We start from the raw sequence: 24617 nt of genomic DNA, 5'->3' as shown, positions 1-24617 counted from the left end.
GGATTTGTTAATTCAAGAGGGCTTTCATCCTTTAATATTAATCACTTCCGCCATTTATGACTACATGCTCAAAACCAAGAGAGCTGGATTATGCCTAAGATTTTTAGACTCTCCAAATTTAGTGCTAGGAAGAAGCAAATATATACCTGAATTGTTTAATTTCTTGCCCTACAGAAATGTCATTCAGAGAGAGGCCAGGAAGTTTGTAAGATTAGTAATGAGACAAGCTTAGTTGAAAGTTGGAATTTACAGAGGCACAGGAAATTCTGATACTTCAACAATTGTTTTCAGCCTAATTCCTCACAAAAAAGTCGAAATATTGAAATTGTTCATGAAATGGAAAGTTCAGAAAAAAATTAATTCAGAGATGTCACAATATTTGGTTTTGGTGTGATGGGCTGAATAGCAATGTTTTGTTTGGTCTCATTTTGACATTGAACTGTGTCAGCCTGAGCTGCTCATCCATCCTTCTCCTCTTCACTGGCTGGACTATGTCTCCCAGGATGCACAGTTGTGATTCAACTAGAGGAGAGACAGCAGTGCATCACTGGGAGATTTATCTTCAGGAAGAACACCAAATATTGGGAGACTTGCAATAAAGTCCCAAGAGTTGGGGTAACACTGCCATTTCTTCTGAACATTTCCACGGTTCTGGTTGGTCAGGCACATTAACAGCTGGAAAGTTGGTATATTTTATCTCTACCTCATCCTTAAAAGATGTTTGACTGTACTACAAGAGACCTAAACAGCGAATTGTGGGAATGTTGCTTGTTGGGCAACATTAGCAGAGCTACATAAGGTGGTTTTCCCAGCAATTGCCTCACTGAGCCTCACTGTATGTAGTGTGGGTTTCCTTCTCACTTTCGTAAGTATCTCATTTATCTGTAGAAATAAAAATGATCAGGAAAAAATGGAGGGAATTCTCCTGTGCTGTCACAGAGCAAAGCTCAGTTAGCCAGTGTTGGAGAATGGTAGAGAGGCTGACAGGGCTACAGGCTACCATCCTTCAAACTTGATTTCCAGTCTTTGGGGTTATTGTGAGAACTCTCAGATTGAACCTAGTTTTCTTTCTTGGAGAGAGCCCCTTATTCTCTTCCTTATTCTGTGAATTGTGTAGATATTTATATTCCGCTTTCTCCCTGTTGCTGTCTCTAAACAGAGGGAAGAAGCTAGATGAGACTCTTGGTCTGCATGAGTATCTGAGGGAGTATGAGGATCTGCAGGACTGGATCAATCAGCAGAGGCAGTTGGCCAGCTCTGATGATTATGGCAGTGATTATGAACATGTCCTGGTGAGTTAATGGTACCAAACACAAGCAAAGTTTACCTGATTTCATACTGTAAAAATGTAAGGTATGGAGTATGACTGTGTATAAAGAAAAAAAAGTCCTCTGACCACACGCCGCTAGCTGTCATCTCACACCCTGCATTTGAACCCATACGGGGTATCATTAAATAATTAGTACCCATACTCGATGGTGACCATACCCTGAAAGAAATCTTTCCCCAACACCCTCTTACTGCCTTCCAACGACCCCCAAAGCTCTCCAACATCATCATCAGAAGCAAGCTCCCCACATACTAGGACCCACCAACTCAAAGTGGCACCAGACCCTGCCAGAACAGTAGATGCAAAACCTGCAGACATATTTCTACTGCTACAATGATCCACACCTCCCACAACACACCTTTTAAGATCCAGGGGTCCTACACATGCCTATCACTACATGTGGTGTACCTCAGCTAGTGCACTATACGACCCAATAACCAGACAACCACTTTGCTTTCAAATAAATTCACACAGAAAAATGATAAGACAAAAACACCACATTACTCGTGGACAAACACTTCACAAAACAATCACTCCATATCTGACCTCTCAGTCCTCATCCTCAAAGGAAACCTGCACAACACTATTAAAAAGACAAACCTGGGAGCTTAAATTCATAACTTTGTTAGACATGAAAAATCAGACTGGCTACTAGAGACACTGGATTTATGGCTGATTACAACAATCTATAACCCACTGACCCACCTTTGTCCTCCAACTTCAGAAGTGTGAACTGCCCACTTCACCTTGAATGGTCTCTTGCAACATGTTAACTCCTTATGCTAAACAATTTATTTCACCTTGTGTTTAGCGGTGACACTCTGAGTATCTTTCCCAGACCTAAATAAGAGCTCTTGTGTAAGCTTGAAAGCTTGTCTCTTTCACCAGCAGAAGTTGGTCCAATAAAAGATATTACCTCATCTACTTTGCTCCATAAAGTATGACATAATGAAAATCATGACAGTAGTATGGGTGGGGGTAGAAGAGAGGAGAGGAATGAATGTGATAAAATAAGGAATAATGCTGATCAAAAGAAAATGCAAACAAGCTAATAAAGGGAAATGTAACATTGCTTAGAAAATAAAATAGTTTCATTGGCTGTAACAGGCTGGCAGAGTTGATTAACACGTCCACCCTGTTAACAGAAGAGCTGGCTGAAAAAGAGCTAAGCGATGCTGACTTACTGTGGCAGCTGACTCCTGGCAAAAGAGGTTGGGAATAGCCCTCAGAGGAAGGGGAGAGTGAAATGAGCTAGGCCTGAGAAGAAGGTTTACATCAGATTTGTGAAGCAAGCCTGAGGGGAAGGCTTCATATGGGAGGGTTTTCTGTATAACTGTTCAAAACTATTTGGTGTGAGACTTTGTTTTCTGAAACACTGGTATTTTGCATGGCTGATTAAGTTATATTCAATAGGGTTGACCTTGGTAGGAGTGGCCTTCATTCAGTGCCTAGCTGACAGAAGTCTACATCACTGAAAACACCAACACAATTGGCACTGTTGTTGTTAGAGCATGAATTGAATAGACCATGGAGACTGAGCTATGTCCCATCCTAAGGGGGGTTCACTCACCATAACATACCTGTGCTGTACCCTGTTCAGAGAATAAAGAGTGGACTTTGGTCAATCACTGAGTTTTATTGTAACGGAAAATTTTCCCAAGGGAAATAACTGAAGCAATAGCATTAAAGGCAGTTATAATTTAGTAACACTTAAGTGCGGAAGAGGTCTTGTGTAGGCCCTCTGCACAAGGATGATGTTCACCATTAGGAGATTACTACTTTAGCGGATAGTCCTAACTGGTATATGGGAGGTAGACTAGATGGCTCAGGAGGGATTTCCTAGCCCTAACCGTCAGTCCATGGTTATTTCATTTACATCACACTATTTCATAACATACAGTCCATTCATTACAAGGTTCTCAAAGTGCATCGTGAACATTAATGAATGATTTTTCAATTGGTGATGAGCCAGAATTGGAACTCTGGCTCCCACTCCTGCTACAAAAATTTTCAACAGGAGTTTTGAATTTGATTACAGGACTGGATCTGAGCACTATGACTTGGGTCTGTAATGAGCCATACTGGAATACTGAGTACTAAAATGCTTATGCTTTGGGAAATTCAGATTTGGATCCAATCCCAGCACTGAGCATTGTGGCTCAGGTCCACTCTATATTTTGATCACCAGATATTTAAAGTAGTGTCCATTTAGTAGATTTTGGTCACAAATATTAGTGGGTAGACACTTAACTACCTATCTTCATCTGCCATTGAAGTCTGTAGGAGCTGCTGGGTGCTCACCACTCTTGAAAATCAGGCCACTCATTTTATATACCCATTTTTAAAAAATCTTGGCTTGTGCAAAATTGTGTCCACAAACGAGGTTGGACTGAGGCGGACTGAAAATCTAGCACTGAATATACATTTGTATTCATACCTTACGTGTATATTATTTAATAATATGAACTCAATTCAATTTTCATTGTATGTTTGATCAGGTGTCCAGTTATTTTTTATTTTGGGATGCTTCTACCATTTGCAACATGCTCTCTGCGTCTATCTGCATTGTAGAGCTAGCAGCATTCTTTCATTTTTCTAGCTAATCTATAGACCCTGTTGGTCTTTTGGAGCAAAATTACAGTCAAGCTTCATCTCCTTAAGATCACCTGCCAATTGCCTGCCGTTAGGCTATATTCAGTAGGCAGCTGAGCAGATATCCACGTGGAACAGTAGCTTCTCAAACCAAGTCTGATCCCTGTTTTTTGTTCCTCTTTCAAAAGCATCTTTGGGCCAAATATGATACGTTCCAGCACCAGATAGAAATGGCTGCCAAGAGAGTTGCAGCTTGCCAGCAGCTGGCAGAGCACTTGCTGGACCATGGGCATTCGGAATCCAGAGAGATCCGGCAGAGGCAGAAGGAGCTACGGTAAGAGACTAGCACTGGCTATTTCCTTTCTTCTTCTTTCAGTTCCGACCTCAGGGGACCAAATGGGAAGAGATCCAGGAAAGTGGAAGACATGCCCACACAATTCATTAGTTAATAAATGTACACCAGTGAGGACCTGAAAGGAGATGTGGCTTGTTCTGAAATGACGCCAATGGCAACTTCATTGGCACAGGACAGCCAATATGCCTTGTTCTTAAAAAAAATCATCATAGTATCAGCTTTCTGATTTGGCAGCTTGTGCAGTGGACCAGAGACCTTTAACAAGCAGTATCAGTGAGAGTCCAGTGTCATTTTAAAGGGAATCACTTAACTGGGCTGCTAGGAGGTTAGTTGTGTCTTTATGATCAGGTTGGCGTGGTCAGTGAATAGAGCACTCGACTGGTTCTCAGACCTAGGTTCTCATCCCAGCTCTGCCACTGCCTGCTGGATGATCTTGGGCAAGTCATTCTTCCCACTCCCCCCCCCCCGTTCTGTGCCTCAGTTTCCCCACCTTTAAAGCAGGGATCCTGAAGCTGATCTCCTTTGTAAAGCACTTTGAGACCTATTGAGAAAAGTGCTATAAAAGAGCTATGTATAATTATTACTGTTCAAAATTTGAATTTCTTGGAGGAAAAAAGTCATTGAAGGACAGACTGGACCAGCTGGATCAGATAAAAGCTGTGGCTGAATTGAGCTAAACCAGGCTGGTATTCCACACGCACATCATTGCTGCAGAATGTTAGCTTTCACTTAAAAAGAGTAGAGGCCCTGAATTCTCAGTTACACTAAGGCCTCTTTACCCTGCCACCGAGGTGTGAGGGGGCCTTAGTATAAATGAGAATTCAGGACTATCTTGCTATGACTAGTGGTTGTGAAGACAATCTTCCAAACATGACTGGATCTAATACAGCTTTTCAGAATCTGACAGAGTTAATATCACAGAGAGGTGCGAGCTGCCCCATTCATCTCAGTGCATGGTAACACTGAAGGCTAATAGGGACCATTTAAATGTCAGCATTGTTCGCTATTTCTCTGTTGATTATTTGAAACATCAAGCTGCTCCAGGATTGTGGCTGGAGCTTAAGCAGAGTGACACCACTCTTTTCCCTCCTCTCTCTCACGCTCCATCTGTAGTCACACAGACAGATTTAGTTTTTCTAAGCATTCTAAAAAGTTCATGCTTTTCTGTTTGAGTGTGTTCATTCTTCAGGCATGCTCTCAAGCGCTCCTTTTATACATACTCTTCTGACTTTGTCATGCTTCTAATTTTACCTCTTAGGCTCTCCCTCTCTGGTTCTCATATTTTCATTCTCCTTTTGTATACTATGATACACATGAGATGGGCCCTTCGCCTACCCCCAAACCAAAATCCAGTCCAGGAAATGTTTAATAGCACCTAAACCATTTGGCTTCAATCATCCTATTACATATTACAAATAAAATGTAAAAAGCCTGCTGTGGCATAAACTGCTCACAAAAATACAGTGCGACTGAGTGGGTGATTTACCCTTTATTTTTGTTGACTGCCTTTCTGCTGCCACCTCCTTTGAATCCTACTATGGCATGTATTGAATCGCCTGCATTTGACTGTGACAGGAACTGTTGTAAGATTGACTCAGTGATGGGAAACTGCCTGCCTGCGTTCAAGGGAATCACCTCAGCCAGGCATGGTGGCTGGAGCCAGAGACTAAACAGGGGTCTTTTTAAAATCTTTGCTCCTTCTATTCATCTTATTTGTCTCCATTTCACACCCTTGCATGGTCTGTCTCTCCATGGCCCTTTGCAGGAACTCCTGGGAAGAGTTGTTGCAGATGACCAGGTTACGAGGCGAGCGACTGAAGGATGCAGAGGCAATTCACAAGAGTTACCAAGACCTGACAGATGCCCTCACCCACATTGAGGTAAAAATCCTGGTGAAAAAACATAGGAGGTGGGTCTTTAATTTCTGCCTAGTGCTGTAAGGGTCTCTAGGACACCCACCATTCCTCCCTTTGGCTTATTGAGTTTCCCTGCAGAAAAGACCCATTCCTCACAAGCCACTCTAACCAGAAGTGCTGGAAAAGACTCCTATGGAATCCCTCAAAGACTGAACTTGGTCTGCTGTCAGGAGCGGCTGCTGGAGCTGTATAAGTGACTAGACACCTGCTGAGCTTTGTGAGGAGCAAGAGGCTGAAGCTGGACTAAATTGCCTCATATTGCAGCACATGCTGTCATGCTACTTCAGTCCATCAAGCCAGAGTAAAAAGGCTTTATTGTTCACTGCCTCATTGTGCTCCCCTTTACAGCATTGATTCTCTATACATTAGAGAGAATATTTTCCAACAAAAAGGCATCTCCTTAAGTGTGAAACAGAGGAGGAAATCCAACATGGCTTCCAACGAGCAAAGCTGTAGGATTCTGCTACTTTATGAGCTGGATTCTCCACTTACACTGGCATAATTCCGTTGACTTAAATTGAGTTACTCCTGATTTGAACTAGTGTAAGTGAGTGAAAAGAAGAACAGGAGTACTTGTGGCACCTTAGAGACTAACAAATTTATTAGAGCATAAGCTTTCGTGGACTACAGCCCACTTCTTCGGATGCATAAGTGAGTGGAGAATCCATCCCCTTATCTCACTAGATACCACCTGGGATTTTGAGAGACTGTGTATATGCGTGAATGTATTAATAGTTAATTTTGTGACAAAAATGCTGAATTGAAAGCTCTGCGGGCCCAAACTCTTGATTTATCCAAAGGTTAGGGTCAGCCCAGCCAGAGGCAATGTTTCCCTCAGGCTGCCCTGCTAATGGACCTCAATTGTAACCTGGATGTACTACACCTAAGGTTAGAACGGTCATTGCATAGTTATGACCATTCATTCGTTGGCCTTTCTGCTGAGACTGCTGACAACAGGTGGCAGTTGTAATGATGGTTTGTATGTTGCCAAAGAAGTGGACTGAGATCCTAAACTAATTACCAATGTCTCTTTTGAGTAGGTCATCAGGTGCCACTACAAGAGCTATTCAAGGTTTACACTTGCCACAAGCCTGGTCATACTTTTATTTCTGTGGGCTGAGAGGTAGTCATGCATCATAGCACACAGTGCTACTTCTAGTCCATTAGGCTGGCCTAAAAGATATTGTATGCCCCACTGCCTCATTGTGTTTATCTGTCTTTTCTAGAACATTACCAGTTTGCATGTTGAAAAGAATTCTTTGCAACCAAATTCAAGGGATTTTCCAAATTATTTGTTTTAAAATCAAAAGGGTCAGTCCAGTGTAGATCTCAGCATACTTGATGAATTATCTGCTGCTCTATGTGTCTCTGGATACCCCTTGTGTCAGCAGGTCATCTTCCTCTTACTTATGTAATGACCACCTGCATGGGTCTTCAGTAGCCTGTGTATATAGAGCCTTCAACACTTCAGTACAGATCTCTACCTTTTCAGCTAAAGTTACTCCATTAAGTGTAGCAGTAGTAGGCTATTATCCTTTAGTGGACTAACCACAAGAGGAAGCTGTAACACACACTGCCAGTGGGTTACACTCAGATTCCACATAATGTCTTAGGGCCAGATTCTGCCAGCTTTACATTGAGTAATACCTTTGAACAGTCCCCGTGAGAAGTCCTTACTTGCAGACAGGGCTGGATTTACACCTTATGCACCCCTAGGCACAGCATCTTCAGCGCCGCCCCTCCCCCTGCCTACAGCTGACCTTCATGTTTTCCGTAATAAATGAAACAAAACGAAATATAAACACAACTTCCCCGGGAAGGCCCGAGACCCTCTGCCATGCACCGTGCTCCCAGCCCGAGCCAGGGCACCCAGGCAAGGTGCAAGGGGGGGTGGGACTGTACCTCTCCCCAGGGCGAGCAGTTCCCCGCATGTCTTCCGTTCCTCCCGCAACCTGGCGTGGCAGCCGTGCTCTGGCTCTGCCCGTGCAAGTGAATGGGGCACCAGTCATGCCGTTCCCTCTCCCTCCTCGGCACGGGGCGGAGGCAGTGGGGTGGCCGAGATTGGGAAGGGGCTGGGACACTCCCAGCACCTTCAGCAGCCGCCCTGCCTGGCCATGGCTCACAGCGCCCCCAGGCGGGCTGACTCAGACGCTCACCCTGCTCCAGCCCCACATGCTGGGTGGCCACCAACCCATGCCATGAACCCAGCTGCCCACAGGGGGGCTGTATGTATTCACTTTTTAACTTTTAACCCACTTTTAACTTTTAGGCACTCCTAGAACGCTGGCACCCCTAGGCACATGCCTACTGTGCCTAATTGGAAATCCAGCCCTACTTGCAGAGTAAGAAAGGTCCCCTGTAACATGAGTAAAGCTCTCAGAAGTGGACCCTTAATGTTTGTGTCTTGGGGTGTTCATTAACAAAGCTCCCATTAACTCTTTCCTTTCTAGGAGAAGTCCAAGAGCATCCCTGATGACATTGCTAAGGACATGAGAGGCGCGCAGTCCCAGCTACGCAAACATGCGGCCCTTGAACATGAGCTCTTAGGGCATGAGCAGCAGGTGAGATCAGTCACTCACACTCTTTAATGTAACAAAGAGTCCTGTGGCACCTTAAAGATGAAGTGGGCATTCACCCATGAAAGCTTATGCTCTAATACGTCTGTTAGTCTTTAAGGTGCCACAGGACTCTTTGTTGCTTTTTACAGATCCAGACTAACACGGCTTCCCCTCTGATACTCTTTAATGTGCAGCCAACAGCCTGGATTCCAAGCCAGCTCCAGCAACACTTTCCCACAATTAACTTGTCTGTCAGAGCCTGGAATGGTCTCCCTCAAAGCCTGCTCTTTCTTTTAATGTCTTTGAGTATCGGCGATAGGTGTGAAGTGGGTGGTTTAAAACATTAAAAACAAGACAGGCTTTATAATTAGGGCTGACTCTGAAATGGGTCAGAGGGTTGGTTCCGATAACCACTTGAAATGGGTGCTTATGCCAGGCTTATCCCTCCTGTCAAAAGCATCCCACTATTCATTGAATGCCTCTCTCATCGGATGACAGAGGCATCCAATGAATAGAGAGATGCTTTTTCCATTGCTGTGCCCTGCAATGGATTCACCAGCTGGTTAGAGGGAGTTATGGAAGAGGAGAGGGAGGTGGGAGCTCACTAGGATAGACTTCAGGAATTCTGACAGGTTTAAGAGGTTGGCGAGAGGAGGGCAAGTTGGGAATATGGGGCTGAGGCTTGTTATACAAATTTTTTAAAAGGCTCAGGTCACGAAAAGTGCTGTTATTCAGACAAAATCCTGTTTTGTCCAAAGAGACATGCCCAGCTCTGGCTGTAAGAAGGAAGTTCATGCAGTTTGTCTCTTGGTAACCTAGTTTGATAAATGCAACATCAGAGTACTGACAATATGTTACATTGAAATTACTAAGGCAGCATACCACTGAAGGGGCAAAGGCCTGACACCTAGACCTTGGGAATGACAAGGAATGACACACTGGAATTAACCAAACCAGCTGCATGATATCTTTAAAGGGAAATGAGGCAAGACAAATATCCATAAAGAACCTATCTGTGACTAATCTAAACAGCCCCTATCAAAAACCAGGTAGGGACATTTGTTCTCCTGGGATACCCATATCTGACACATCCCTGACAGCCTCCCATCTTTACAAATGGGACAGTGGAAAGAGGAGCTGTGACCTGATGAGACGTTTGCACTGCTGTGACGAACCTCAGCAGACACTGGATGTCACTATTACTCCATGTGACTGTAACTGGCACAGGAGAAAACTTTGTTCTGAAAGTGTAACTTGAATTCTTGTGCCTTGTGCAGTTGATATAGGTCTTGTTATCATTTCTGTGATGCTCACTGGCCCTCCATGACCTTCCCCTTCCTAACCCGCATGATGACTTTTTCCCCTCTGCAGCTGCAGGAGCTGATCGATGCTGCAGATGGCGTGCTGGCCCGGTGCTCTGAGAGACAGGTGGCAGACCTGCAAGCAAAGCAGCAAGCAGTCGTGGAGAACTGGGAGTCCCTGAAGTCTAAAGTGGAACAGCGCAGGGAACATTTGGAACAGGCCTGCAAGCTTTACCAATTTCAAGCAGATGTGAGCACTCCTGCCTTCTGTATTCTGTCTGTTAATGCACAAAGAAATCTGACTTGATGTTATGTGAGCATGAGCATGTGTGTCTGGCACACAGGTTTATGTGACAGAATGTGAGTGCAGACAGGTGTTTGTGCGTGCCATTTGCTAAGTGTATGAGAGCTCAGAGCTGAGAGTATGTATTAGTAGATGGGGAAATATTGTGCCAGAGTGCAAGGGATGTTCATATACAGACATACATGAGAGTGTATGTTGTGTAGGGCAATTGGCAGAAGTTGACATCAATGTGCAAGTGGAGAAGGAGATAAACCTAATTTTCTCAGAGGGCGAGCACCTGCAAAATCCCACTGAAGTTGATGGTAATCGCTAATGCTCCGCATATCTGCAAACCAACACCTATCTGTCCATGTAAGCATGAGTATTGATAAGGAAATGGACAAGTGGGTGATTCTGTGGGTGTCATCTGTATGTGCATGTATATAGGGGAATGGGTGGGTGACAATGGACCATTTCAACATTTTGTTTCTAATCGACAGTTTCAAAACAAAATGTCAATTGGAATCAACTTCGGAAGTTTTTTTGTTTTGACCCAAACCATTTTACTTTTTTCAGTTCTCTGTTTTAATGAGAAAAACTGAAAAATTCAGATTTGGTTGCAAATTAACCAAATATTTTTGGGGATTTCTTTGGTTCAGCCACTGAACTGAAAGATCAATTATTTGCTCAGCTCTGTATGACCCCACGGTGCTGTAGGCAGCTGGCACAGAGGATAGCAGGCTACTCTAACCTGCAGCTGAGTTCTGGGTCACTGCCAAATGCCCCCAAGTTCTGGTGAGCACAAAGGGCCACGCTGCTTCCCTTCTTTCTAGCTTTGTTGAGTGCTCTTCGGGGCCATTGAAATTATGTGAAAGGCAGTTGTAGCAAATAAGAGGTGATATTTTTACTTTGTTGATATCTAGATAAAGAGACAGCTGTGTATTCGTTCACTTGTCCTGGTTCATGTTGTGGGTTCTTTTATTTAAAAGAAATCAAATAATCATTATTGTAGAAAGGGACTTCTCCTGGGTTATCTAGTGCTTCCCTCTGCATTGTGTCAGGTTTGATTTCATTGTGACTAAACAGCAGGGCTGGCCCTAGTGACCACAGGTCCTATGAGAGCAGAGGGCTCCAAATCTTTGGAGGAACCCTCAGTGGAAGCAGGGTTTAAAGTGGGTTTCATGGTTTAGCAAAGGCCATGAGCACCCATGTGCTGAAGGTTGCATTAGACTCTATGTGGTCTCAGGCTGGCTCTGCTCAAGAGTCTCCTATAGATTGGAGTCTTGTCTGTCCTTGCATATTTCCAGCAATAGTTCAGTAAACCCCTGTGGCTGCTGGTTCATTCCAATGCTCTGAAAATCCCTAGATTTATGGATTTTCCCCTAACACTTAAATCTCAGTGAGCCTTAGATATTTGCACTGTGTCGAGTGGAATGTCAGTGATTTGAGTGATAGCTAGCCCTGACTCTGAATTACACCTGTGCAAGTTGAAATGAAATCTGCACACATGCACTGAATCATCCTCCTCAAAAATCATCTTAGTTACTGGTGATGGTCACATACAAATCATGGTCATTGGTCACAGCACCCATTTATAATTGATTAAATTTTCAAAACGAAGCACCTGAGTTACAAGTGCAAAGCCTGCAATCATGTATGCAAATGAAGCATTATTATTTATTTTCTGATGTGGAGTTTTAGTACTCTGCAATAGAAGAGCACCTGTGCAATACTCTGGAGGCCTTTGACAATCTGTTTCAAATACACTAATTAACAAACAGACCCATCCATATTCACAAGATCATCTCAGATAGCCCAGGAACAATTTAAATATAACAAAAAGTTAAGTCCTCTTCCCACACAAGCTCCACCAGTGTTTCACACCCTCCTATTTTTGACAGGAGCACAACCTTTATTACACACTCAATGAGAGACCAACAATAAGTGGGCTGGTTGGGGTTCAATCAATTAGATGCACAAAATTGTGCACACAGACATGTAGAATTATTTTTAGCTTCACAACTTTCTTCAGTCACATTCCGAAAACAATTCTCAGGTGTTTGGTGTGTGTTCTTGTACATCATTGGCCCAACTGAGAGCTTCAAACGCTGTCTCCGAAATTCTAACTGTGGCTCTCTGCATAGTACACTGCAGAGATGTCTAAAGGGCAACAGAAAACATCCAATTATTGCTGATGAGACATTGCACAATGTTGTCGTGGTTCTGATGTTACAACAAAAGGCTTGTGGGTTTTTTAATACTGAAAGTAGATATTCCTCTGAGCTTATAGTACTCCCCTGTTGAGGTTCATAATAGCATTACAAGCCTTAATGGAATATTATCCTTGTTCTCTACGGCTGCATTATCTGTTATTAGAGATGAACAGTTATGCAATGATGTACCAGTCTGACAACCTAAGCCTGCGACTAGAGACTAACCTGACCTGGACTTTTTCTTGGGTTCCAGGTGTGGGACTATTTCTCCTGGACAGCAGAGATGATGAGGGAAATGAAGACTGAGGAGACAATCCGGGATATATCCACTAGCAGCCTGAGGCTTACCCAACATCAGCAGCTGTTGGCAGAGATCGAGGCACGAGAAGAGACATACAATCGGGTGGCACAGCTAGGACAGTCACTGCTGCAGGAAGAGAAAATATCATCAAAAGAGGTAAACAGAAACCATTTGATAGCATATCTGAGTCATGGTCACATTCACAGCCACATACAGAACTGCTCAGTACTGTCACAGATACCATTCTGCACTCAAGCTGGGCTTGGAGACACACACACACACATCTCAGTTGAATATCTGCCTTGGACACACATGAATGTTCTTTCAGATCACTTCATACATGAGGATGGACCCATGTGGGAATCATACAAATACCTGCGAAAGCAGAGTTTGGGTTATCTGAGAAGTTTGGGATCTTTTGAGCAATCGAGACAATGCTACTTACTTCCTGAATTGGATTTTTACAAGTTCTTGCCTTCCAGTTATGGCACTATTTCCACACTAGACCAGACTGGGCAAATATACTGAAAAGGTTCAAATACATAAGAAAATCTAAAAGAATAACTGGCAAACTTTATGCAGCTCTAAATTATACTGAAATAGATAAATCTCAAAAAACGAAAGAAAGATGGGAAGCAGAATTCTAGGGTACCAAGACTAGCATCCTCTAAAATTCCCGTACAATCGCCCATTTCTCATGATGGAGAGTATTCCAGTGTATCTCACATTCTTACAACCCAATAATCACCAACAAAATGAACTCCAACAGCTAACATCTCTGTTGGAAGGGATGTAGGCAAACTGCCCTCCACCCACACAATTGCTGGAGAGTAAAACATTTTGATCATTTATACACAAAATCTTATAAAAAAAATATTTGACATTCTCTTCAGTGAAACCTCGGCCCGTTAGGTAGTAGGGGATACTCTGCTAAACCTTCATAACAGAAGTTATGATAGGACACTTGTTCAAAATATTAACCACCGCTGCAATAAAATACATTGTCACAAAATAAAACCTTGTATTCGAAACATGACTAGGAACAATGAAAGAAACTAAAGGAATAGCACAAATCATAGCTCTAATTTCACTGTCCTTAGATCTGCTTGAGGGTTGATAGACTTCAACCAATTCTCTGTTTATAACAAGCAAGAAACAAAGACAAATCATAATAGCTCAGAGCTAAAAACATGTGCTGCACCCAGACAGGACATCAACCTGTCATTCAACTCCTTGTGAATAATTGTAGCTGGTGAAGGTCTAGCAGCCTGCATAGGGGACTGGCTTGAAGCACAGGTTGTGTCCAGGTCAGGTGAGTCTTAAACATAACGCCCCCCATGCCCTCCAAGCTTTGCTCTGTGCAGATCATGTACCTTAGGATCAGGTTTTGGTGTTTCCAGATGCCTGAGCAGAGTTTTTGTAGTTAATAAAAAGTGCTGTGCCTTCTCCTCTGACCAACCTGTCTCTGAATGCTTATTAAATATTGCAATGTGCACCTACCATAACTAGTAATCTTCCCAATTCCCAACCTGTGAAAGGCTTTGAACATACAAGTACAAAGTTAAAAGAATCAGAAGTCAGTGCTGATAGCGAGAGGCCTGTGGACACCAATAGTTTTGGCAGTTGGAATACCATGTATTTCAACACGGATGCACCAGGCTTGCTTTATGGCACACGGCCCTGGTGCTGACACATCATTCAAGTGTCTGTCCTGTCAACTTTCAATGGTACTTTCTGTGCCTACCATGGTGGCCATGGATAACAAGGAATAAGTTCTGGAGAAGGAGCCTAAGAAACAGCTACTATTGCTTTATGTTGGCGTGGGCCCCTACATATGTATACAGACATACTGTCACAAATGTTCCTCCTCACATGAGATTGGACACCCCTCAACTTCTCTTTGTGCCCATATACAAGTGCTAGCATTTATTCCTACTCTCCTTTGTTTGATAACTTTGGCCAAAGTGCCATCGAAGAGGTCACTCCCAGCTCTGCTTTCTCCTACCTGCCTTCCCCTAATCCCATGGGCTACAATAACTAAAACGGGTTTTCCTTTGTGTACCACCTTCAGATCCAGCAGAAGTTGCAGGCTTTGTTGGAAGAAAAGGCTAATGTGCACCATCAATGGGAGCAGAAGAAGGAGTGGTTGGAGAAGATACACCGAGAACAAATGTTCTACCGGGATCAGGATCATTTGGAAAAGATCCTGAACTCTCAGGAGGTGAGTGACCTTTGCTTCTGGTGAAATGCTTCCAGCCTAGAACTCATGTGACTCTAAAACTATAACTGGGATTATTTGAAGACCCAAAGTACAGATGCATACAGGATACACTGAGGCAGGATGTCAGCACTTGAAATATATTTCCTCACCAGTATTAAATACATTCATAATCTTTTCTTCTTCCCAGTTTTCTACTGGTGGTAACTTTTTAAAAACTCATCTCAAGTACCAGTGATCAGAGCACTAGGTCTAATGTTCTCTGCCATGAAAACTGTGGATGCAATCTCAGATGTAGTTTTATGTGGCTCTGCTCAAACTAACAGGTTGCCAGAATGCAGCAGGTATGTCAAGGGAGTGGGTTTTTCTCAACAACTACTGCCATGCCCATCACAACTGAAGAGATGAATTGAACTGAAGCAAGTAGAATCTCAGGGTAGCTTCTCTTGGAGAGGTGATTTTTGGAGACATTTCTTGTTAGTTAAATCTCTGAGATTGGTGGCAGTGCAGCAAAACGGTTTCAGGTTTTTGTTGGACTTTGGTTGCATCTGTGCAAATGCTTCATACCTCGGTGCCAGTGGAACTTTCCCAGACGCAATTGAGCAGCAGCCAGCTTCCCTACAACGTGTGTGCCACCACGTCAATGCACACCCTTGGGAGCTGCATTGGCAGAGTGTCCCTGAGCTGTATTGTGCAATGATATTTAACCCTTCACAGTTCAGGGGCTTGGAGCCACCACTTCTCAGTGCTTGTAGCGAATGCATTTGTGCTGAGAATTCCCAACATGTGGCTCTTTTGGCAGCCATGATCTGAGTTTGTGCTGAAACCTGAAGCCAGGAGAGTTTCACCTGGTTTCAGGTTTCTGTAGTAAAGTATAGCACAGCTCTGCTGGCTATAAATTTGTATTTGTTACTCAACTAACAAATGACACAGGTTGGAAAATACCTACCTCAGCGAAAAAGGACTGACCGACCCTGCTAACATCCCATGTGGATAACATCATCACAGGAGGCTCAGGCACTGTGAAAAGACTTTATTCAGGGTGAATTCTGCCTTTGGCATATTTTCTTAAGAGTGAAATGGAGATCAGCCAACACACAGATGTGTGCTTAAAAGGAAAATACAATATACCCATTTTCATAAGTACAATCTGCTGCTGAGAAACATTTCTTGCTCTACCTACACTGAGAAATGCAGTTGAAAATAAGTGCTACAGATGAAATTGGCATTTCTTATTCTATTAGTAAAGGCAGCCATTTTGATGAGAAGGGATACCCCAGCATAAGGGAGTGCAAGGCAGTCTCTATGTTGCTTTATTGCCAGTTCACTAATTTATTTCCCCTGAAAATGCATTGAAAGCTACAATAAATGTTATTACCTCTTATGGTGGGGCAGATCTCGACTCCCGTCAGAACAGGAGCAACACCCACATCTCCCCAAAGGGGTGCTACAGAGGTATACCCCTCCTATTTGTACTCTGTCTCAAAGGTGGGACACACAGGATTGCTGATAAGAGGCTAGTCTTTCCCATGCTCTCCATCACATTGCATGGGCAAGGGTTACAAAAGATTATACCGCTTTCACATGGAAGGAGTCAGTATCCACCAATTCCAGTGGTTAGACTGATGCAGACACCAGCCAGTGCAGCTCAGTTTACATGGATACATAAGTAAAGTTAAACTGGGTGCTGCTGTAAACTGCTGGATAAACAGCCTAGGAGAGTCAAGTCCACCATCCATAGAACAGGTGAAGTACAACACAGACCAGGCTTCCACTGAGTGCCTTGCCAGCATACCTGAACCCTGATTCAGAGGATTGTAGCAGGCAGTTCAGTCCTCGACCTTTCTCTGGAGACTGCTGAAGATGCCAGTTGTGATATTGGTTTCTGTGTTATGGATACCTATTCACAGAACTGAGACTAGCAAATGTAGAGCCAGGAAAGCTGGCTTCTTTGCTTCCTTCTCCCTCCGCACAGTGCACGTTAGGGTCGGGGGTAGAGCTGCCGCAGCACAAGTATATGTGGGGGGGTGGTAGGGGCAATATCGCTATAGTGCTATAATTTGTGCAGGGGCTGGGGCAGAGAATTGGAGAGCCATAACAAGCTGTCTGACAGCCCCCCATCCCTGCACTCAGCAGAAACTGACCGCAGCAGAGAATCTGCTCTAGGTGATTTAAAAGAACACTCTTGGTATGGAAGGAAGCATTTTTAAAGTATTTATTTCTCCTTATTTCTTATACTAGTCCCTTAGAAACTTAAGTGTGACACATTCACTAAAATGTTTTTTCATTCTTGGTGTATTTACACATGATACTGTGTTGCAGGTTTAGTCCTATAAAGAATTACATGGGGTGTATTCGCTTCATTATTTTTTTAAATAAAAAGGTAGGTCATATTTTGCCATAATCCACTTTGACAAGTACCGCTTAAAGATACCTCTTTTCCTATTGAAATCGAGCAAAGCACCTACATGAGACTAATCTCCCTTCTCACTGACATAGCCTCTATCGTCGCTGAGACTATGGCTACACTGTAAGCTATGGTGTGATTCCCAGCTCATGTAGACAAACTTGCACTAGCTCTCATTGAACTAGAATGCTAAAAATAGTAGTGTAGCACACACAATGGCAGCACGGACCAGCTGCCTCACATACAAACCCACCTGAACTCCATGGGTATGTACTTGCTGCTGCTGCTTCCTGTGCTACTGTGGCTATACAACTATCTTTCGCATGCAAGCTCTCACAAGCTGCGAATCACACCCCTAATTTGTCATGTAGGCATAGCCTGAGATGTGACAATGCCTAGAAGAGATCTGTTGATGGATGAAGAGCAGATGATTCAAACTTAACCCAAGAAACACATCAATGATGTTGGTGGCAAAGGGAAGACACGTAATTTACTAAAAACATAGGGTAAGAGAAAACAGATGCTCAAGCTGGTATGAAGCCTCTTGGTCAGATTGGACTGATCACTACTCCTGGACTTGCAGTTTGCCACAGTACCGAGGAATGCTTTTCTTCCACCACTGAAAACCCAGGAAGTTGTTTGTTTTCACCTCAAAATTAATTTGCTGTAACTCTTTTCATCTGATATTGAATAAAAATGCCACAGAAAGGCTGAAATTGGTCTAGCATGTATCAGCATGCCTCAGAAGTAAAGAACGCAGATAGCAACACATCTTACCTGCGTTTCGCAAACTTCACTGGCTCTCTGTTCATTTTAAACCACAACGCCAAGTCCTGTTCTTACTTAGTAAAACCTGCAATGGTATGGGACCTGGCAACTGTGGAGACCACCTCATTCTCCATGACCCTCCAAAACAGCTACACTCTGCAGTGATTCTGAAGCTGGAGAGATGCAGGGTTAGGGTATTAGGCTGGGGAACAGTTCTCCATGACTGAACCTGGCTATTGAACTCCTTGCCAAGAGAAACCAGACAGAGCCCAAGCCTGAATATGTTAAGCTCCAAATATAAGGCACTCTTCAGTGAGAGAGCTTTCCCTCAAGGAGTGGCATCTATAAAGAAATGCAACAGCAGAGCCAATCAGGTTGACAAATACTGTCTCACTGTTGCCAGTACTCCAATATCGGTCCGTCTGTACCCTGTGGTGTTGGTTATCTAAAGTCTTTACGATGGGGACTGTCTTTTTGTTCTGTGTTTGTGCTCTACTTAGCACTAAGGGGTTCTCACTTCTGTTCTCTTCTCTCTCCACATGGGAATTCTTCACACAGATCTTGCCTCAGGTTCTGCCTCTGGACATTTATTTGAATAAAGGGAGAGTATCAAGAGATGTGTTGGTATCCTCTGCAGCTGGGTCCATCCATCTACTGGGTCCAGAGTTTCAGTTTGATAAAGCTGCACATCAGTATTTATTTAGTTTGTATTATAGGCATATCCATTAAAACAGCAGATGGGGCATTTATTCCAACAGACTGAGCACTACTATGGCTATGCAGAGCTAAAATGTGGCTGAGTAATGTCACAGGTCCTCTTCCTTGGTGGCGTGGGCAGGAATGAAGGAGAGCACTTTAAACTGCCATTTCTTAACAAGTGTAGTGGTAGCCGTGTTGTTTGTCTAATTTCATAACAAGCTTTTATTCCCTTGTTTGCCCCCGAGGCTTCAGTTGTGGACTTCCAAATCACTTTCACAAGAAGGATTTTGTCATTTGCTGGTCTTGGAACAGACCGAAGTGAACACCTGTTTAAAAAGGATCCCCGTCAGGCAGGCAGACATTTCACAACTCTTTTCCCTCCTTTCTGACTTTTTGTGGGTGGGTGGGTGGCATTACTTAGCTGTGTCTTTTTGTAGCCACATGTCTGGAGAATGTGCATGCGTCTCTTTAACATAGTTGCTTCAGTCAGACCCCTGTTTTGGGTTGTTTACATACACAGAACGTGCTGCATATACCTTGAACAAAGTCTCTTCCAGCAGCAAGGAATAGGGGAAGGAAAAAGGTAAGCAGCCACAGTGTTTTAAACTAGAACTGCTTTCTCATTCGTTCTCCGTGCCAGTGTGACAGGTTTGACTTCGTGCCAGCATCTTATGTTACATCCAAGTTACTTAAACCTTCGAAGGATTTCAGCAGGGTTTAGTCTAGGATCATTCTGTGCTAAAGAAAATAGAGCACATGTGGAGGAAATTAGGCAAACAGCTATCTTTTTTTATTGCTGAATTCTGTTGTGCCATTGCTTGGAACAGTTGTAGGAAATTCTCCTAAGACCTGTGAACAGAGATCTTGCCATTCTGAGTGCAGACAGGCAGCGTCTGAGAGAGATGAAAAGAGAATAAACTTGCTTTGTTTTTTAACAGAAGCAGACCTCTATATGCTCTGCTCTCTCCCAATAATTTCAAGGCAACAGATGCGTTGCTTAGGTTAGCTGCTTTGGGTTTTTTCACAGACGACATAACGGCAAATTCACGGTCTGTCTCTGGCGAGCATTCTTGGCTCACTCCTCCTCTGTCTGCAGTCTCACTGTCAGAGAGCAGGGACTCATGCTTGATAATTTATCTTTCAGATCATCACATGCTCATATCGTTTTGCAGACGGGATAGGTGGTGATGGTGGTAGCGTTGGAGGAATAGAGCTTTTTATTTTGAATGTGGATACTTTAGTTTATCCTTTTTTTTTTTTCCACGAGGAATGTTTATTAACCTCTCACTCCTTCACAGCAGAGGAAGAATGGAAATTTCCAGTGCCAAAGGAACAAGGATTAGGAGTTTATTGTAAAAATAGGGGAAAAGGCAAGTTTCTATTGCTTTGGTTTTGCACAGGACTGAGCTGCAGGATGTCATGCAGAGACCATCACTGCAAGACCTCATCTGCACCAATCTATGTTTCCACTGTGGAAGTGATGTTGTCTTCCAGTAGAGTGACCCCACCACCAACCTTTGAATCAGCTGTGCAGGGGCGGCCTTTCCAGAAGATGCCATCTTCAGCATGGTGTCTTCCAGCTGGTCAGTCAGCAACAGAGAGTACTCCAAGAAATGTCACCTTGCCACCAAGCAACATATCTTCTGGGGTTTACTGTTCAAGGTTAGATGTCATCTTGGCTCAGACAAATAGGAGGAAAGTTTTCAGGAAAGATAACCCAGGCATGAATCCTTCTGACATGGCATCTACATGTTCCAATCTTCGCAGAGACTCTCGAGGCACCGGATGTGGGAGTTTGGGCATTTGGTCCACACCCACATCTTGTAAGCAATGCTCAGTAGGAGATCAAAGTGCCTGTCACTCTTCCACTGATAAAAATGGTCCCATGAAGCTTTCAGTGTCTTTGCCTTCTGCTGCTTCTTCCTCAAAAGCCCCACCAAGCTGGACATCACGTCTAGATGTTGCTCTTTCTGCCATTCCAGCTGTTTCACCACTCCATAGCAAAAGGATGCATACAACACTGGCATCTTGTAGCTCAGCCCCATCCCAACGTGGCTACAGTCAGTGCAGTGTTCCAATTCCAGACCTTCATGCTTCAGTGAAGCTCTACATTTCAACCTGCAGTTTGGCAATAAAGCCTTTTAGAACTGATACTCAAGTGAGCAACCATGCTCATTCCAGTCTTCTAGTGCCACAACTAGAGAAGATGTCTGGTACATCTGCTGGTCTTCCAACAGGATCCCAGGTGTCTAAACAAGATTTCTCCTCACCTGGGTCTCCAGCTCTTCAGATTACAAGATTTCATGTGACTTCCTCTGCCGAGTGCCCTGGCCTTCCTCAGCAAACAGTCTCCAGAGAAATATGGCTGACGCCAGCTGTGCTGACTAGAAGAGAAAGTTCTGTTGGTGGAAGTGAGGTCCCCAACACTGATTTAGATCCCGATCTGATCATCTTTCAAAACAACCATTCATCTGAGACAGCATTTGGGAAGACTCCATGTGAAAGGCTAACACCAGCTCACCACAAGATTTCCAAAATAACCCTGATACTTGCCACCCCTTGGACTACTGTGCCTATCCACGTGGTAAGAGAATTCAGAAAAAGTCCAGCACCAACCATCTTTATCAAATCACATGATCCAGATGCATCTGGCCCACCCCTTCACCCCATTGGGATTGGGGCTGGCCTCTCCTTATCAGTGAATCCAGTTTGCTGTCCAGAATTGCTCTCTTCACAACAACATTGGGCAACATCTCGTTCAAGGCCTTCCCAAGATGCATGCACTGTAGGAACCGTAGCTCCTGACAACCTCTTAACAAACGTACCAGCCCGCACTGCAAATGCGCCACACAGAGCCGGCAGGGGTGCTTGGTGTCCATCTATCGCTGTGAACATTGCCTCCTTTGGAGCTGGGAGGAGAGTGGTAAAGATATCCATTCCATTCTAGGAACATTTGCAAACAGACCTTGGTTAGCCAAGCCATGTGGATTCCTCCTTGTTTTCCTCCTGGTATGCTCCTATTACCTAGAGATGACTTATCTAGTGGAGTAGACTTGTCTGTGCCATTTTTGTTTTGTTGTCATTATGGCCACAATTGAGCTCGATCCTGCAAGATGCCGAGCATTGTGATCTGATCCAGCAAAGCATGTGCTTAACTTTAAATATGTGAATATCCCACCAATGTAAATGAAGTTACTTGTGTGCTTAAATGTATGCATGTATTTAAATGCTCAGCCCCTTTCAGGATCAAACCCTTTGAGACAAGAATTGGTTTTTCTCTTTGCCAGTCACTGTGGGAACCTGTAGATACCATCAGTCTATTCGCTTAGATTTTCCTGTATCACAATTTTTATTTGCTAAGTTGTCAAGTCGTGTTTATTTCTAAATGGATAATTCCTTTCGCTTTAACTTTTAATAAGTACCCCTTGGTTTGTAAAATTAATATGTTCAAGTGCATAGAAAGAAACTACTTTTTTTGAGAGAGAGAGAGAGAGAGAGAGAGAGAGACCACCCTCTCTTTGAGGAAAGAAGGGAATTTTGTCTCTCTAAAATCTGGACATCTTCACAGTGTCTCTACTAATGAAGCCTGGGGGAGTTGAAAGGGAATTTAGTATAAGTTTTCAAGTAGAAGGTATCATAAGTGAACATTTTAATGTTGATATTGTAAAAGTGTTAGGATTCTGTTTTTAAACCTATCACTTATGGGATAGGTTTTTTTGCATTATAGCAATACTAGAAACTGAATATTGACTGAGTTCTGTGCGCTTCCCATGTGTATTTCAGTCAAGGGCCATGTCATGTATTTATATTCATATATGTAAGAAATAACATACAAACGGAAGGATGGGGAAGAGCACCCACAAATGTATGTAATATAAACACACCTCAAATGCATTGTGAGGCATGAGGCCAAAAGCAGAGTGACTTTAGTAAGTGAGACATATGTATATATTTTTACAAACATGGTGTGTCTTATTCAACTTAAAATAAAAGGTATCATACTGTAATTGTACCTTCTACTCAATACAGCATAGTAAACAAATAATTGTGAAATATAAAGTGTATTAAGTGCTTTATTTACTTCTGCTAAAAAAATGTAATCTTGTTTTTCCTCCTTTAAATGTTTGGTTTTAGTGTACTTTCATCAGACTATAGACCAAGTTGATCCCTGCAATTGCTCCCCACTACACTAGCAAAGAACTTCCCTATCAGCTTTAAGGTTTTTCAGGAGCCTAAAACTGTTAGCGACTGGCCTATTCCTGCCATTGGCCACACTTAAAACTCCCAGAGCCTTCAACTGGAGTTCCATGTGTGGAACAATTGCATTGGTTCCAAGATTTGTGGTGTGATGGGTAGAATACTTGGAGCTGGTCAGAGTGTGAAGAGAATCAGCTCAGGAAGTGAGTGGTTGAAGGATTCAGTCAAGTGCTGAGTTACAATAGTTCTTGTTCTGGGAAAAAATCATATTTCTTGAAAGACAACTTTTCTCTGAGCTGCAACATCCACCGACAGGTCTGTGTGATGAGCTGGTGAATTTAAGGTTGTAGTGTCCAGACAGCATACTAATAACCAGAATGTTTCCTTTGGGTTTTCTCAAATAACTGGTCAGGTCTGCCAGGTTAGTGCGTATGTTGTGCCTTTTTAATTTAAAATAGGAATTTATTTTGACATGATGGACCTATATAACTCTGTGTTTAGCACTGTACTGACCTATGGTGTGGGCTGCACTGTCACAATGACAATATAGTTACATTCATTTACAATGAACTCAGGGATAATGAAACTCCATTTGAAACAGAATGAAAATCTCGGTTTGTTTCAGCACTTTGCATTTTTAACAACTTGGCTGTTTGTTAAATGTTCCATTTTAAATCTCAGAAGGGCTAGGTCCGCTCTGTGGCTTTTTAGGAGTCTTTGCAAATTTTCATTTTAAAAGGGGAGGCTGTTTTATAGTGACTGTTCTAATCTGTGGCTTTTTTTTTTTTTTTTTTTTTTTTTTGTTCTCTAAGAATTTGGCAGAGGTAATTCAGAACAAAAACACTTAAACAAACCTGAAAGAAAGCTTATGCCCCTTGTATGCAATGTGGGGCCCTGGCTAGTTATCTGGAGAAAACAATACAGTTCATTGTATTTGAAATTAACATTTCTCATTAAAAATAGGAGTTTGGGGACCTCTGACAGGCAGTTCCTTATTGCCAAGAGAAAAAAAAGAAAAGAAAAAGAAAGACTTAACTGGCAAAGGGCCTGTGTCAGAGTCTGAGAGCCAGTTTCCATTCTGCTTTCAGACTGTTACAGCAAATGCTTGAAGGGCAAAGTGCTGCAGATCTCCTCATTCTTAAAATCTCATCTAGTTTTCAGTTTAAATGAGGAAAGGAAAGTTTCTCACCACACACAAACTCCTTCAGCAGGGTGCTTGGCGCTATTGGTGTTGCTTTCTTCCAACCATATCAGCACTAATGGTACCACTCCTACAATACTGGAGGCTTGTGTGCTGATTCTCTTTGTTTCAGTACAGTTAGATGCACTGCTCTGTGGTAGCTTCGTTCAAGGCCCAGCGAAGTCACTGGGACTTCTTCCATTGTGAGCAATGGGGCTTGCCTCAGGCTTTCAGTGTTCTATATTCCGCATCCATAGAAACCACCATGGAAGTAGCAACAAGTCACAAAACTCTCCAAT

The 24617-nt window shown here is 43.1% G+C and overlaps 1 protein-coding gene across 1 annotated transcript in view; it reads left to right on the top strand.

Annotated features, from left to right (window-relative positions):
- Positions 1-24617, top strand: part of SPTBN5 (spectrin beta, non-erythrocytic 5) — a 134995-nt gene that overhangs the window by 36722 nt on the left and 73656 nt on the right. The window contains exons 23-29 of the mRNA XM_034769645.1: positions 1160-1292; positions 4111-4256; positions 6043-6157; positions 8644-8754; positions 10123-10302; positions 12802-13005; positions 14921-15070. Of these exons, the coding sequence (XP_034625536.1) occupies positions 1160-1292; positions 4111-4256; positions 6043-6157; positions 8644-8754; positions 10123-10302; positions 12802-13005; positions 14921-15070 (1039 nt within the window). The remainder of the gene's footprint in view (positions 1-1159; positions 1293-4110; positions 4257-6042; positions 6158-8643; positions 8755-10122; positions 10303-12801; positions 13006-14920; positions 15071-24617) is intronic.

This window comes from Trachemys scripta, chromosome 4 (genome assembly GCF_013100865.1).
Source record: "Trachemys scripta elegans isolate TJP31775 chromosome 4, CAS_Tse_1.0, whole genome shotgun sequence".
NCBI classification, from domain to species: Eukaryota; Metazoa; Chordata; order Testudines; family Emydidae; genus Trachemys; species Trachemys scripta.
Note: the sequence above shows the minus strand (reverse complement) of the source record. Positions and strands in the feature narration are given on the sequence as shown.